General features: G+C 40.1%; 1 protein-coding gene across 1 annotated transcript in view; it reads left to right on the top strand.

Moving 5' to 3' along the window:
• Nucleotides 1–17,148, top strand: part of NYAP2 (neuronal tyrosine-phosphorylated phosphoinositide-3-kinase adaptor 2) — a 135,861-nt gene that overhangs the window by 91,958 nt on the left and 26,755 nt on the right. The window contains exons 6-7 of the mRNA XM_059479577.1: nt 8,483–8,692; nt 16,536–16,639. Of these exons, the coding sequence (XP_059335560.1) occupies nt 8,483–8,692; nt 16,536–16,639 (314 nt within the window). The remainder of the gene's footprint in view (nt 1–8,482; nt 8,693–16,535; nt 16,640–17,148) is intronic.

Below are 17,148 nucleotides of genomic sequence, written 5' to 3'. Positions count from 1 at the left end.
AGAATGAGTAAGGAGAACCATTGTTCTTGTAACTGCTCATCTGAAAGAGAGAAGCTGTGTGTTTAATTTTACTGAAGATGGCAATTACTTTATTTTTGTGTGTGAATTTGAATTCATGATTCAAAAAATACCTTCTTCCAGGAAATCTGTAGCTAGTTTACTGCTCCAGCAATGTTTGTGTGATTTGTGTGTAGTTTGCATGTGCTGTAACACAGACACAGCATTGTGCCAGCCACAGTAGCTGCTCTGCACACTTGTGAAGGCAATAATTGTGAGGCCTTGCAAGCACAGACATCAGCCAGAGCTGTTACAAGACCATCTGCAATTCTACTTATTTCCTCAATATCGGAAGTCTGTGCTGGCATGGCTCCACAGTTGCTTTTCTAGCAAAAATAAAACCAGTTCACAAAATCAAACCTCTAATTAGATAGTGGGGAGGGCCTAAAATAATTAATTCTGATAAAATACATAGAAAGCCAGAATGACACAAAGGTTTCATTCTGAAACTGAGAGGAATCTTAAGCATTTACTTGCAGAGCAAAAATTTCTTGGGATCCTGACCTAGAGCCAGGCACAGAGGCTGCACAGCAGCATTAGGTGCTTGTGCCTGGCTCTGTAAGAGAGAGCAAAATTCAGGTGAGGTCAGTGTTCAGGAAGTGTCAAGATCCTCTCTTATAGGTAACATAATAGATGAAAGGAGAGCTCTGCAATTGGCATGTCTGCTCTAATAATGAAAGGCACATTTTTAAATTCATCAATGAAGAAAATAAAGAGAAATGCATTAATGAAAATATTTTTCATACAGCTAGTTAAACCCTAGACAAAATAGCCAGGAAACAATTCATTTTCACTTCAACTTTGAAATTGATATCTTTATGTGCACATACAAAAGGGGGAGTTTCTGTCCCCAGTTTCCACAATCTATATCCTTTACTATATCTTCATTTTCTGACTAACATTTACTACTGAACCTGGATAAAAACATACTCTTTAGAAGAAATTAAAGTGTTCAGAAAATGGAAAAACCTTACATTCAAACTCCTGAAAGAGTTCAAAGGCTGTTTTTCAGCAGAAAAGTTGACAGAAGTGTGTTGACAAGTTTAATATAGTCAGGACTTCCATGAAAGATTGATGTTTTTGAAGTGAAGCTTTGAAACATAAGGTCATGAACTTTCTACAGAACATTTTTCTTGAAATGTCTCTATACTTAAGCTCTTTTGGCTCACTCTTGCCTTATGATTTCTTGCCATACTGTGCTGGGTTGTGTGCAGGACCCATAAAACCATTGTGTCCTCATTCAAAGATCAAGGGTGTATTTCAATAACTTGAATAACAGAATGAGTGAGAGGGGAAATGAATGGGGCTGAGAAGGAAAGCCTTTAAGTGAGAGTAGGCACCATCCTTTCAAATCAAGTGCCAGGTAACTGTTGGGCCACCTTTCATTACAGGTTTCATTAACAGAGTTTTCTTTGATCATTATGGAGTTTAGGGTGGGCATGACAGTCTGTGCTTATGTGCAATGTGTGTTGCTAATTAGCCCAAGGCTCATGGCAGTGAAACCAAAGTTTCACAAGCCTGCCACAGTCAGACTCTTCAGGCTCCTTCCTTCTCCTACTTAAATCCTATCTGCTGCAAACAGTCATAGACCTTGTTCATACCCACCTGTGGGTATGAAATGTTTGTGCACACATTTAGTTTTTTAATTGAAAGCACAGCCTGGATTATCAGCCGATCTGAGTTCACAAACTTGTAAGAGAAATGTTTGCAGCTCCCCATAATCAGCTATTCCATACATTCACATGAATGGGCCAATAACTGCTGCAAGGAAAACCCTTGCTCTGTTGAAGGCAATAACAGAATTCCCTTTGACTTGTTGTAATTAGGTTTTTTGCCCGAAAAGGTACCAGAAGACAAAGGCTTCTGTTAAGGTTTTCCTAGATTCAAGTCAGGAATTTACAGCATTCTAAGGTCAGAAAGGAAAATTATAAAAAAGATTAGAGCAGTGAATGTCACATAATAAAGTGTTCTGCCTAATTATGTAATTGTGAGTAGTGTGAATTAAGTATAAAACTTGTTAATAGATTGCCATTTGATGTAATGTTGAGTCCCAGGACACAGCTTTTATTTGCTTTAGTAGCACATCTCTACAGTGCATATCTTCCAGATGTGGCCTCTTTGGTCACATGATGGAGCTGTGATATGATTTGCAGCAGAACAGGCGCAATTAAAAGATCAAGCACAGAGTGAATTATTAAGAAATAATGATGGCCTTGTTTGAAACAGGTGATTGTCATAATTTCTGTAATAAATGCCAAAATATGATCATCTTGGATCAATCATAGAATCACAGAATTAAGGGTGGAAGAGACCTCTAAGAGAGTTACAGCTGTCAGCCCAGCACCACCACCATATTCAACATTCAATCATGTCCTCAAGTGCCATATCCACACATTTTTTGAACACTTCTAGGGATAAAAAATCTCTCCTTATTTAATAGTAAAAACAAGTTTACAAGTTTTCCTTTATTTCAATCAATATACATGAGGATTTTTCCTCTAACTATATGGCATCAAATAATGTTGAATGTGTCTTATAATGGTGAATTTTTAAAAATTTGTCTTTAAAGGGACTAATGCCAACAGCTGAAGTTTATTGGAACTTAAAGAATTCCATTCTATTTTTTCAACCAGATTATAAATTCCATCATTTTCATTGAATATTTTTGTTCTGAAGCCTTGATTGATAAATCTATGCTATAAATGTTTTTCTATAAATCTATCCCTTCTTTCATTAGTCTTCAGTTAGTTGTATCATTACTTTTTCTTTTCCTGTCTTGTTTTCCTAAGCAGTATTGCACACTTAGCAGGTTTGGGACAGCCACAGAAAATCAACTAAATGCATTTTCCTCATCAATCCCTCTTCCCCTCCCTTGGCTGTTTGTAGCAGACCACTGTGATCTTCTGTGGATTTCACCACATTAAAAAAAAGAAAAAAGCCCTACACTGTTCACAGAAACATGCTCCATGAACACTAAGAAGAAGTTCAGCCATGTCTTCCCTAAATATTAGAAGTTTTGTGAGAATTTCAGGCTTTCTATTGATTTTGCATGGAACTAGGTCAGAGCTGCTTTTAATTGAACAAGCTGGCTGCTGCAACTCTCACTTAACTGTAAAAAAGGGGTATTAAAAATTGATATGCAAAGCAAACTTCTGCTTAATTAGCAAGCGGATGAAGTCAGAATTGACAAACCACTATAGTTAATAAAGATGAGGATATGGGTTTCATTGACAGTATAATATGCTCTTTTTTTTTTTTTTAATGGTTGAAACACTGAGCATTATCCATGCTTCTTGCATGTGGTATTAATAGCTGGTTATTTTTCTTTGGGAGAGGTTGGGATAAATTTACACCGGTGCAGATCAGACAAAGCACTGGACATCAGGAAATCCATTAAAAGGCAGCTCTAATTTTTAAATGCGCAGTAAAGGTAAATAAAAAGCCCTGGGGTGCAGACAGAAGAAACTCTGGGGCTCTCTGGAAGGCCCAGTATTGCTGTACTTGCAGTGCCTGTGGAAGGGGTCAGTCAGGCACAGGCTGCCCTGGTGCCAGCAGTGGCAGGAGGGACACTGTGCCTGGCCATGTCTCAGGTAGCACTGACCCTCACACAGGCGCTAGCTGCAGTCCCATCCTGCGCCCGCCCCCCTCCAGCTGTGCCCTTGGGGTGCTCTGTGCTGCTGCTCCCTCAGCCAGGGCCGTGCCTGCCCTGTGGCCAGACAAGGTGAGTGCTGATCTGTTGAGGCTGGAGGAGATAGGAGCTCTGGCTCACATCTAAACCCCATCCTGAATGACTTTGTTTGCACCTGCATGTGACTGCTGAATTTTAGACCATTTTCTCCCCCAGTATGTGAGTTCTGCCTAGAGTGATATATTATTTACTTAGGTTTATAACAAACACAAAGGAAAAAAAGGAATAAATTAATAATGTATGGATTAGCTTATACATTTCAGCTCAGAGCTGAGAGAGATGGCAGAGAGCAATCCTCATTTTAAGTTCCTTAAGACAGTGGCTTTTCTTTCTTCCCCCAAACCCCAAGCAATAATAAAGGTTCTGCCATTTACCACTTAGCATTGCACTAAGAGGCCACCTGGACCTGAAATTAATTTGTGTTTAAGAACAGAGCGGCAGACTGGCCACAGAGTCATACTTATTTGAATGATAGCTTTTTTATTAAGATGTTTTCTGTAGCTGTAATTTCAGTTTTCTTAGATCCAAGTTACAACTGACTCTGTTTCTCACTTCCTGTAGCATTCCCAAGTTTTCTTGTACCGCAGCTCACGTGCCAGCCTTGCCTAGCGCACAGCTATTAGGGCACCTTTCCTAAAGGGGAGATTGTACATGCCAATTATCTGTAAAATATATAGTTTATAGGAGATTTTAAGCATCTCATACTTTAAATGGAAAAGTCTGAGATTCAGGTGAAATAAATACAAAAATGCATATCTTTACATATTGAAATACCATGACAGCTGAAAGTGCTTGAAACATTTGAGTACCTTTATGGCAGTTGGCAGTTTAACCAACTGTGTCCATAAATATTTAAAGCAGTGAATTATTTCTTGAAATTTACATTTTTATATACCACTTTGGTGGAAGAATTATTGAACAATAAAGATGTTTTCCATAATAATTTCAGCTTTTCAAAAAGCAGCACTTGACTGCAAAATGATTTTCTGGTGGTCACCATATGACTCAGTGAGCTCCCAGCATAATACTGAGCTTTGGTATTTCCCACCATTCAGGTTTTAACAGCACAAGATAACCTAGATCCAACCTATGTTTCTGCACTTCCCAAATAAAAAATATTTTAAAGAGCTGTGCAGCAGCTGCTGTTACCTTTCAGCTGTGTCTCTGTACACACAGATAAATCTGACTGCTAAGAGTTCCTGTTTTCAGGATGGGATCAATACGGATAAAGTGGCCATTTAAGTCCTGCTGAAGCTTTTATAAAGGGTTACTCTGTGTAAAATGTCCTGGTTTGCTTTTCAGGGGTTGATAAGATCCCCACCCCACAGGTAACTGCAGGTGTGCTCTGCCCTCTGCCACTGCCTTGTGCCAGGCTGCAGGAGCCAAAGCATGGAGCAGGGAATGTGCTCCTGTGAGACACAATCGTTTGTGCCACTTGGCTTGCTCTGTGCAGCTACATTTGCAGCAAGGAGTAGGTGACAAGATAAAAAACATCCAAGTGGCTGGCACAGTCAACAAATGGGCCAGGGATGGGCTGAGAGCTGGCAGGGGAGCATTCTGCATTTCTGGAGCTGTCCTGGGCACATTGGAACTGAAGTGCTCTTTTAATTGTCCAAGAAGTAGCAGAGTGATTTTTTAATTTATTTTAACTGAGTTTGAGTATGATTCCCATTGACATTTATTAAAGAAACTGAAATTATTCTAAACTTCTCCCCAAAATATTTGAGTGAAAGTGAGGCAATAATTTCCTTTTTCATTTTTTTTTTCTGTATTTGCAAGTGACCTGGAAAGTAATATTACAGAAAACTACAGAAAACACTGACATGTTGTCTTCTGTCTGTGTATCATTGTTACTGATAAGGATCACCAAATAATAATGACTCAGGCCCTGTGATGGGCTACATGACATTATAATCTGTTTCAATCTGCTTTTCATTTTTAGGATATATTACTTTTAAGATAAACTGTGAACTGAAAATCCCTAAGAAAGGATAGTGGAATGTAAATTTACAAAGTCTAGACAGCCAGCTGAAAACTGATTTTCTACACCTTATAAAAATTAGACTATAAACCAAATCTTTATTTAGTCTGAATAGTTCCATAGTTTCCAGCTGGTTGCAAAAGCTGTGCTTTGATTCAGCTGACAGTAAAAACTAAGAATGCACAGATATTTTTTATAAGGCTGCAAGTACAAATGTTTCTCTGTTAAGTAAACTGAAGTAGATAAATCCTTAGCTACACACTCTTAGCATTTCCACTGTGACAAGGGCTGACTGCATGTGTGTGAAATTTCAAGGGGAGGTGTTCAAGTAGTGTCAGTGAGGCACACACAGAGAAGGTTCTCACTAAGGTAGTCACAGCATTTCCAGGAGCAGCTGGATGACATAGTAAATCAACTCTATTGAATGATGCATTAATTTGGTAGGGCACTTGGAGGGCCCAATTCTTACTTTATAAAAACATATTCTAGTCTTCTGGCTTTCTCTTCATTTTACTGTGAAGAATAAACTGCAATCTAGGCACAGTCCTGTACTAGTGGGAAAGAAGATTGTGTGCATTTCCAAAGAATTTTGAAACTTGTTTTTATCTTTCCTTTTCTCAAATAAGTAGTATCTTAAAGAAGTGAATGTTATTGGTGTGAAGAAAAAAAAATCACATATGATTGCATGCATCTGTTATGTGAGAAAACACATCAGTATTTTTGATAGCTCGATGCTGTCAACTGAAACAGTTCTAATCCTGGTAATAATTTGGGCTCTCCCTCTCTTTGCACATCTCTTTGTATTAGCAGGTCTTTCTGTGCAGTCCCAGACAGATCTGTGTCACAGACACCTCCTAGCAAAGGTCCCTGAAAGGCAGATGTCATGTTACATTGATATAGACTGTTATTTAACCTTGTACCCCACTGGGGTTACCAATTGGGAAAAACAAACCCTGGATTTTCACTGCAGTGTCTTTTTCATAGACTAAAGCAGGTAGATGACTTAAAAGTTCATGGAAGAAGTTTGAGTTTTGAAGGTCTTTGTCACATGAATTTTACAGAATCCGTAAATTTTACGGTTCACCCCAGCCCGGGATTGTTTAATCATTTTTTCATGCAGTGTTACTACTTGCAGGCTGTGGTAAGATATCTTCAATATTTAATTTTACTATTAACCAATTGTAATTAACAAAATACACTAATGAGTACATCTTGCACCACATATCCAGTTAGATATTTTTACATGTCTTCTGTATGATGTTTCATTGAGGAAACCCCAGGCTGGCTGGGTTGTTGCTCATTAAGGTCATCTGCACACTGGAATGTCAAAGAACCCAAAACAAGGAGAGATTTTGATACTGTTATGCATAGGAGGGGTCTCTGCCCATCACAGCTGTCTAGCAGTGCATCTTCCCCTGTGTGCTGTACCACAGGAAACAGTCTGTGGGGCATTGAGCCACGGGAAAATCAAAGTGCTTTGAATGTAGTCCTTTTCTGGGACTTTATCATCTGAGTGGTTGAACAGTCCCAGTTCTTGGCCATGGGGGTGACTGGGAGAGGAAGTGGCAGCTCAGACTATAAATCCTGTCCTGCCATTCAGCACAGCCTCTCAGGGAACTGCTGGCATCGCCTGCCTCTCAATGGCTCCTGGCGTTTTCTCTTTGCTTGGCTCCCTCAAATCTTCCAAAGGCCCTTGAAGCCACTAAAAGTTTTTGACATAGAATTCAAGGGAAGATTGTTATCTTTGTCAAATATGGATTCCAAGACTGTAGATACATACAGAAATTAAAGTACATCAGGGGGTGGATTAGTAAATCTCTGTGACTAGAACTGGTGTAAGAATCTCTTTTGGTTTGAGATCTAAAATTCCAAACTGATCTTTTTTTCAAAATGAGGTGAACAGCAGCTTTGAATAACTGAGTAGCACAGTAATTAGCTCCTACAACTAAAGAGCAATCTAATGTTTCTTCTGTATCTAGTTTTTCATGTGAATTTTTCATAGCTACAGATGGGAAAGAGCAGGAATTAATTCTTTCTCCATGCATTGCTCAACCTGCAAGACAAGAAATTGGGGTCTTGAGAAAAGAACAGAAAATCACCAGCCATGAAGAAAGCAGACATCACTGCGTCACTTGAAAAAGTCATTCAACTGTGTTTAGAATTGCTCCTCTTTTCATTGACTTGTGGTGTTTCAAACAGAAAGTAATTTTCTGGCTCCAAGGCTTTTCCAACCAACTGCAATTTCATTCCATAGGTTATGGTGCTGGGCACACCCAAAATGGATTTGTGCTGTTTTGTTCTGTGGATTGTGTGCTTTTATTAGAGCTTATGAGAAGTACAGATATGTTGCTTGCACAATATTGCCTTAGGAGAGAGCTTCCTTAGAAAGTGCCTGAAGAAGAACTTGTTCCTAATGAAATGACAGCTGAAAAGATTTCAAATATTTGTATAAATTTTTAATAAACCACAATTTGGTAGGGAACCATTTTCCAAATTATTTTCCTGGCATATGAAAGTTGTAACAGAAATGTTACATTTTATCCATCTGCTTCATGGTGTGTGCTTTTAAATAATTAAAAAGTGTACTGAAACCTATGTAAACTACAGGGTTTTGGCCTAGATGGTAAAACCATGCTATAAACTGCCCTTAAAGGATTTATCATTGATATACATGGAGTATTTTGCAAAAGATTATTGCATGATGTGGATGATTAGCAGTTACTCTATAATGAAATGTGCATTTATGTATTTTGTAGAACCACTAGATGAGCTGAAGATCAGAAGCCACAGCACTGAACCACTACCAAAGCTGGAAAACAAAGAGAGAGGACATCATGGGACAGCTTCCTGCAGGGAGCCAGGGAAAGCTCAGGAATGGGATGGAACACCAGGCCCCCCCATGGTGTCCAGCAGGCTGGGGAGATCCTCTGTCAGCCCAACCATGCTGGCTGGAGGCAACAGCTCAGGTACGTCAAGCACGGCACAGGGAGATCTCATCAATCTCCTTGTGAGCTGAAGAGTCTCTAAAGATACACTGATGCAGTAAGCATCCAGATTCTTTAGATTTCCAAATATCTTCTAGATTTGGCCCTGCCCATTGAGTGCTGCACTAAAAAGGCTTGTGCTGTGCTTGTGCTGGAACAGCTGGGATGGTGGCATGGAATAGCAGCACGTAAGCACGTTAGCCATCTACTTCAAAAGAAGTAAAGGATTCCACCTGACATTGAAAAGGCAAAGACACTCCTAGGATGGCACCTCAGGAAGTTCATAAGTTCATGTATCACATGAAGTAACAAAAATACACTTTGCAAAAGCAAGGCCGTCTTACTGAGGGGCACAGTGACAGGACACAGGCAGCCTTTGTTTTCTGCTTGTACATAAATTTCTAGAAGAGTGACTATGGATTTCAGAAGTCTCAGATAAACACCTATTCATTTTATTATTCAAAAACATTAACATGTTAAATAGTAAATTGCCATAAACTATGGCATTATAATGCAGTCTTGTTTACAAATTGACCAAGACAAATGGAACTGATAAATGAATAGATATCTATAAAGAGATATTTATGGCCCTTGCACCAGTACTGTATTGGTGCTTTTGAGATTTGACAGCTCTCATAAAAGAGTAACTTCATTGCTTATTAGTTGGACTGTGAGAAATATCCCCTTTAAGGACAGCTGGCATGTGTAGTGCTGATGCCTCATGGTCAGTGTTCAGTAAGTATAAGAGCAGGAATGAGCTGCTCAGACAAGAAATCATTCCTGCCTGAGAGATCTGCTGGGCAGTGAGTGGCAGCAAGGAGTGTTTACACTGCTGAGTGAGCAGAGATGCTCACAGCTCACCCAGAACATCGCTTCCCTGGGTGATAATGGGACTCACATTGTCCCTGAATTGCTGAAAATGACACCTGAAACTCAGTGTATAAGTTGAAGAGTCTTTGCTGATATGAAATGTCATTTGCAGCAATCATGTAGTCCAGCTTTGCTTGCTACAGACCCCCCAAACAGTCCTTCCTGGTGCAGTGAAAGTGACTTTTCTGCAAAAACTTATGACTCTAGCACAGGTCTTTTTTGTGCTACTGCCATTTCCTTACTTGTCTCTTCTTACAAAGTTTCCTGGAAGGTGGGAATTTTCCAGATAAGCTCATAGCTTTTGGTAAAAATTCTGTCCCCAGTGTCTTAGACCATCATCTGTGCTAATGCAGGTTAAAGGATGGGTTTAAGCTACCACATCAAAGTACTGGGACATATGAAAATTAGACCAAAGATGTGTACCAACCTTTTCAGTTCTGCAAGATGACACTATGGACCAGAGTAGTAAAGAAGTTAAAACTGAAGAGTAAGCTCTTAGCAAAATATAACACTACTGTCCAACATTTCTGCAGCAGTTTTATTTTAAAGAGTTGGCTGATCTCCAAAAGCAGACAAAACATGTTGGCCTCAGTCTCCATTTGGCATCAGCAAACTGTAATAGTTGTTGAATCATGCCTTGATTTAGTTAACTATGACTTTGTCTTACACTGCTAGGACTGTCAAAGGAAAATTTTATTTTCTTGGCTGAATTTTGATTCCTTTCAATGATTAAAATATGAGAGCTGATTATAACTTTTCTTTCCCTGCAGATTTATGATATTTCATTTGATGAATATTGCCTCTCATCTGCCCTGAATATTTTTTCCCCTCGTGTCTCTTGCTGTTGCCTGAGCAACACGTTTTACCTTTGCTTGGTGGGGCACTGCATTGAGAATGCTCTACACAGCTCTCCTCAATGAACTTGTACATGAACTGTAACAGCTCATTCTCTGCAATTAAATTAAAACTGTAACAGAATGCAAGAAGAGAGATTTAATACTTTCATATGAATACAAATGCTTTCTGGAGTCAAGGAGATAAAGTAATTCTGCACTAGGAAATAGAACTTAGATTTGCCTCAAATAAAATCTAGCCAGTCCCCAGTACAGTCATCACTGCTGCTACTCTCTTTGCAACATCATAGATAACAGGAAAAAAAAAGCTACTTTTTTTTTTTTTTTTTTTTTTTTTTGGTGTAGACATGTCCTTGAAACACTGCAGCTTGGTACCTACCTCCTAGTTCACACTGGTACAGGCATTTATTAGGGCAATATTGAAATAATTTTTTTTATGGAGTTGAATTGCTCTGCTGCAAAAGAAAAAGGGTGTGAATGGATTTCCCACAGGCACTCATCAGGCAGCTCTGCTCCAGCTGGGAACTGAGGTGGCCTGGCCAAATACCTGAGTGAGAACCGTGGCTTTTAGTGGATTCTCCCCAACTCTGAAACTGCTAGTAAGATCCAAGGGAGAATGAGCCATCTCTAAACAGAATCTTGAACTTTCTGTCCATTTTGTTCAAAGAGCCTGGGCTGTCAGCTGCACACAGTTATCACTGTCTCTAGTGCCTGATTGTTCTATGACAGAATTTGTCAAGGACACTTTCTGTTTCTTGGCATCCTATAATTTCTTATGGAAAGCAGTGTGATTTGAGGGCATGCTGACTTTTAGGAAAGTCAGTGCAATTATCATGAACAGCCAAACACAATCTGTAATACAGAATCTGTATAACTTCACTCCAGGAGACTTGAAGAGTATTTTCTGGAATGTTGCTGCTTTTTTCCTAACAGCAACAAAGAAGCATTTTGCATTGCCACCTGCTGCTGGAGACAGGCACTGCCCTGCCTTTAAAATCTCAGAAACTCTCTTGCATCCTGGTTTTGAATTGCCACCAGCTTGTCACTCAGCCAGCCATACATATTCCATCTGAAAAGATTGTAGGTAATCAGGAAGGGAGGAAATACCCACCCTTCACTGCAATTACTGGCCATCATTGTCGATTTCCAAAAGCAATGAATATTTTAAGTTCATCTATTTGGGAATGGGACAAAGCCTGAAAAGCCCAAGGCACAAGATGCTTCCATTGTTGTAAGAAGGGAATAGCAGCAAAAAGTTCATGCCAGCCAGGTCTGTGCCACAAACCCCTACATTTTCTCCTCACAGGCAGTATCACTGTGCTCCTAAACCCACAAGGATTCTTCACATGAAAGGAACTTAATGCTGGAGTTTTATATTACTGCCCAGGAGGCTCAGATCTTGCCTGCACCTGTCATTCATGTTCTCTGCTCACAGGCTCTCCTAAGCAGAGCCTGTCACCTGTAATGAGATGAGCTGTATGGGAGCTGCACACTGAGGACATCCCACCAATGCCCATGGTCCTGCTGTGAGACCTCCAGGATGTGGGATCACACCAATTCTGCTGGAGTAAAAATATTGCCTAGGTGTAAGAAAAACACACACAAAAAACCTGAACAAAGAGACAAAACACTTACTTGTATTTCAAAGAAGCCAGGAAATAGCAAACAAACACAAATCCTACAACAAAAGCTTTACAAAGAAAATAAACACCCATATTTCAGGACACAAAGTATATTCCACTATCAGCTTTTCCTTTTGGGCAAAATATCCCCTAAACCCAAACAGGGGGTTCCTTTTCAGACATGGTTTTGATCATTACCTGACTTGGGTTTGAGACTTGCTAAACTTTTGACCTATGGATGTCTGGTTACATTGAGTTCTACAGGTTCAGTGCTTCCCTTGTGAAAACTGTTCAGTTTGATGTGCTGCTGTGATATTTTAGCACTAACTGGATTCTGCCAATAGCAAAATACTAAATGCTTTTTTTAGATAGCATAATACTATATAGTTTATTGCACCATAACGTTTCATAACTTCAAGTTGTATTTCAGCTTACTCATCTCTTTTTAGGCCAGTATTAAGACACTTGGTGTGATGTATTTTTCCAGCATACATGCTTTCTTTTTCTTCTTCTTCTTTTTTTTTTTTATGTGATTGCTCCCAGCCTGTCACATTGCCTTGTTTAATTCAAAATGCATTTCTTGGCAGCTGTAGCAAATAAGCAATATTTCTCTTTTCATGTGCAAAGAAGAGACTGTGACAGGATAAGAAGCTTCTCCAACGTAAGTGACAGCCAGAGCATTTTTTTGAATTAAGATTAGGATAGGCAGAATGAAGGCTTCCTTGGATGGATAAAGAACTCTTCCCATTAAGATCCAAAAATAAAAATTGTGCAGGGTTTTTGTACTTCTGGAGAATATAGAAAGCCATAGCACGTTGGTATAAAACTGATTGAAAATATTTCCATAAAATCTTGTGGCATTTCATCACTGTGCATTATTGAAGAAAATCCTACAACACCCCATGTCCCAAATACAATCAGCCAAGCCTCTACATCTTTAGTCATGCTGGCAGCCCCTGCAGTTTGGGAAAACCAGCCATTTATATGAGTGCTTAGACACATAATTAAATACACAACTTTAAGGCAATCCTATTTGTGCTTGGAAAGCTTGTATTTCTGTGTTGCACAGTCTCTCTTAAAATTCTCATCCTTAATGCTGCCCTTTGGAGCTAAATGCTTGTGTGGTTCCACGTGTAACCCTCCTGGTGCTGTCAAGACTGAGTTTAAACCCAAGAGTGCAGTGGTGCTCAGCCCACTGCAGCTGATTTTGTCTGTGGGTTTGGTGTCAGGGGGCTGTGGTCCCACTCCAGAGTGTTGTGGCCACTGGGGTTGCCATGGGAAGAGACTGAGACCCACTGTGCCCCCCTAACAATGCACCTGGCTCCCAGAGACCTGCAGTGCATTTTTCAAACCATGTCACTGTGAGAGATGTGACATTGGAAGCTGTGCAAAATAACACCACTAAATTTCCACATACACCAGGTGAATTTTATGAACATTTTTGTGCATAATATTTCACAGCCATCTGGCTACCCCCAAGAATCTGCTGAATTCAGACCTCATGCTGCCCATTGATTGCAAAGAGCATCTCTAAAGGCTGCTCACATGCCCTGCATCCCCTGGCCTACAGAACCTTCCCTGTGTGCCTCTCAGGATGGCTGATAGAACTCAGCTCCACACCACGAAATTCTGTAACTGAGGGACTTCTCAAGATGTCCAAGACTACTCATTTCAGATGTTAATACTGAGCTGTCTCAGTATCATCCACAAGAGATAAACATAATTTCTAAATGCTAGAAAGCATCCCTGATATTTACTAGCAGTAGTTTTTCCTTTAAGATTCTTGGCATTGAATAGGAAAACCCAGATAGCCCCAGCAGAGTGAATAAACTGCCCATAGCTGAAAAATAACATGCTGCAGAATACAGAGCAGTGAGTTGTGCAGCAATTAAAGAATAGACCTTTTATGGACTATTTTTCCCCCAAGTGATGTGCTGTTACTGAGACCACTAATTACAGTAGAATACAGTATTTATTTGGTCCAAAAATATAGCCACTGAGACAAAAAAAGCTAGATGGAGCCATGTTTGAAGCACCTTTTGGTGAGGATCACCATGGAAATCACAATAGTTTCCTTAATACTGGAACATATATTACAGGGAGATAAAGGAACTAATACTTCATCTGTGTGTGATAGGTTTTATTTCTTTGATGCTAGATGAAAGGAGTCTCTTTGGCAAGGAAATGGTAATCTCTTGCTCATAGATACAAATTGGAAATTATGACACTTCTTTCTGCTTTCCTAAAGCAAAGAAAATAATTCAGAAGCATACTCAGACAGTGTCTTGGAGTTTTTTATGCGCTGAATGTCTGATTCTGCTTGTCACAGCAGAAACAGAATCTTTACTTAGCAGTAAAGAAAAACAACTGAAAAAAGCACAATTTTTGTCCTTTCTGAAACCCCCACAGAATTCCAGGAGATGAGAGATGAGATATAATAATGAGATCCATTATTGTATCTATATTTCTGAAAGGAACAGTCAGAAATCTGGCACACAGACAGTGTGAAATCAGAACAAAAACAAACCTAATCAACCTTCAGAGTAACTGCCCAAGTCCAAAAAAAGCAAACCATCAGACTGTGTACAAAAGCAAGGTTATGGAGGAGGCCAGTCTGCTCCTTTCTGTGTGCCTGTGGCTGTGTTGACTCGTGGTGTGTTTACAGACTGACTTGGAGAGTGAATTGAATAATGCATTCGGCAAGCAGCATAAATATTTTTGCTGCTCAGCCAGCTGGATGTTAACTAACCTATTAATATTTAGTTGATGAATATTCACCCATACAGATGCTTTCATTGGTCTAAGTGCTCCAGCATAAGTGGATAGCTCTTCTCCATGCCCTATTGAATTCTGAAATATCTGAAGAAAATAAGCATTGAAGGTGACAATGAGAAAGCATCAGTGAGAGTGGAAGAATCCATTTCAGCATGTTGTTGGTATGTGGAGTAATGTGCCAGCTGTCCTCAAGTTTCCAAAGTGTGCCAAGTGACTTTAAGGTCATGCTGGCAATAGGCATCTTCTTCCTTTCAAGCTGTGGCCCAACCAGTGGCCAGTGGTGATACTAGAGATCCGCACAGGAAATAGAGAAATCAGTGTAAAACAAACACGGACAAAGCAGCTGTATACATGAGGCATGACAAAATAAATTTCAGACAGACACAGGCAAAATATGTGCTTCAGAGACAAACTTGCTAAACCACAACTGCACGAGGCATAGGCCCTTCCTTTCTTCTTGAAAACATAGAATTGAATAGGAGGAATTCTTCAAACCTTTTAAAAAAACCTCAAAATTCTTTAAACTGTAATGAAGAATGGTATTGAAGTTACTTGTTATTCATGGTAAAGGAGCACTGTCAATGTGAAAAGTGAGACTCTATTATTGTACCAAATCTGTCTGGTGAGTCCAATGTTTTCAGTGCTTGCCCACTAAATACAAAAAAGCAGGTGCAGGGTTGGGAAGAAGGTTTATGAAACATGAGGAGAATGAATTGATCTGAGCAGAGTCATAGGCTGAGAGGTGCTTCCTCAGCCATATAAAGGAAATGTAAGGACAAAAAAATTTCTTGGGCAGAAACAGGCAGATCTCTTTTTCAGGAAAGGGCAGTTTCCCCCAGACCAGCTGAACATTGGGGTAGTACATGGGTGTCAGCATGGCTTAGATATAAAAACTTTCATCCAGGCCTCCTGAACTGCATGGTCACCGTGTGTCAGTGTGTACAATAGTAACCTGGATGGAAATCAATGGGGAACCTTCTCAGAAATTACTCCATATAAAGCAGTAGAAGGAAAATCAAATAACTCCGTCATTTTTGTGAAGTTCTTCTCTGAAATGGAGCTTTCTCTCAAGGCAACCATTGCTTCTGTTATCATCTTGATTCTGGGCAACTGACTTTGCCACTGCCAATGTCTTGATTTGTCTCTTCTTCCTACTTTATATCTCTCAATTCATTGCTACTGACATGAGATTCCCAAGTATTTTTGGTGTCATTCCAAATCCCCAAGTGTGACAGTATCCTCACCACTTTTACATACCTTCTCCTTTATTTTTTGGCATTTCATGCTTTCCTTCAGCACAGCCAGTCTTCGGGCTGTCATGTCCCTCAGCTCTGGGATGGAGAGGTAAAACCAGAAGCCTCTGTAACTCCCTTAATCACTGCTGTATTACATGAGGAGTAGAAAAGGTGCTAGGGAGCAGGGGAGTGGGGAAACAGAAATGCTTCTTTTTTATTCTTCCTGTCTGCTGTTTTATGCTCTGTCCTTCAGAAATGCCAGAGCAAAGAGGCCAGGACATGGCATGAGTCCTGCCTGAATCCCTCTTCTGATCTCAACTTCTGCTCATGATTCAGCCGTATGTCCAAGACTTTAACTCGTTACCGAGGCTAGAGTCTCCATTTCAAGGGAATCCTGGATGCACAACGTTCAGCTGGCTGCAGCAGTCCCCTGCTCCTGCTCACGGGTGTTTCTCTCTCTCCCTTGCAGAGTCCAAGTCGAGTTGCCGGCTGGGCCGCTCCGCATCCACGTCAGGAGTGCCTCCAGCGTCGGTGGCGCCGCTCCGGCAGCCCGGCGAGCTCCAGCCGAGCCAGGTACCATCGTTAGCCAATCGGGAATGACTCCATGTGCTGCAACATGCCAAATGTCCCACCTCTCTGTCTGTCATTTGTTACAGTAAATGGTTCTTTTGCTTTGTGTCTTTGTTTTCTGTGCGTGTGCGTGCATCTGTGTGTGCGCATCTCTCATTGGCAGTGAAATTCCGCTGGCCACAGCCAGCAGAATTTTCTTTGCTCTTAATTCCTTGTATCTTTTTCTGTCTTCATTCTGTAATATAAATGTAGTAAAACTGTACAGTATGAACTGGCTGGGTTTTTTATTTTTTTCATGCTTTCTGTACTTTTTTACTGTCTTAAAATTTATCAAACTTTGATAAATTTAATCTATGTTTTTATGTAAATTTCTTTTAAATGTCTTGTCTAGAGCACTTACACCAATGTTGTCAATGACTTGTACGTACTTGACTTCTGCCCAGTTGTACTTTAATATTTGTGCCAGTCACATCTGGTTGGAGCTTAATGCATGATTGTATTACACTGTGATT

This window comes from Ammospiza nelsoni, chromosome 10 (genome assembly GCF_027579445.1).
Source record: "Ammospiza nelsoni isolate bAmmNel1 chromosome 10, bAmmNel1.pri, whole genome shotgun sequence".
NCBI lineage: Eukaryota > Metazoa > Chordata > Aves > Passeriformes > Passerellidae > Ammospiza > Ammospiza nelsoni.
This window is presented reverse-complemented; position numbering and strand designations above follow the sequence as displayed.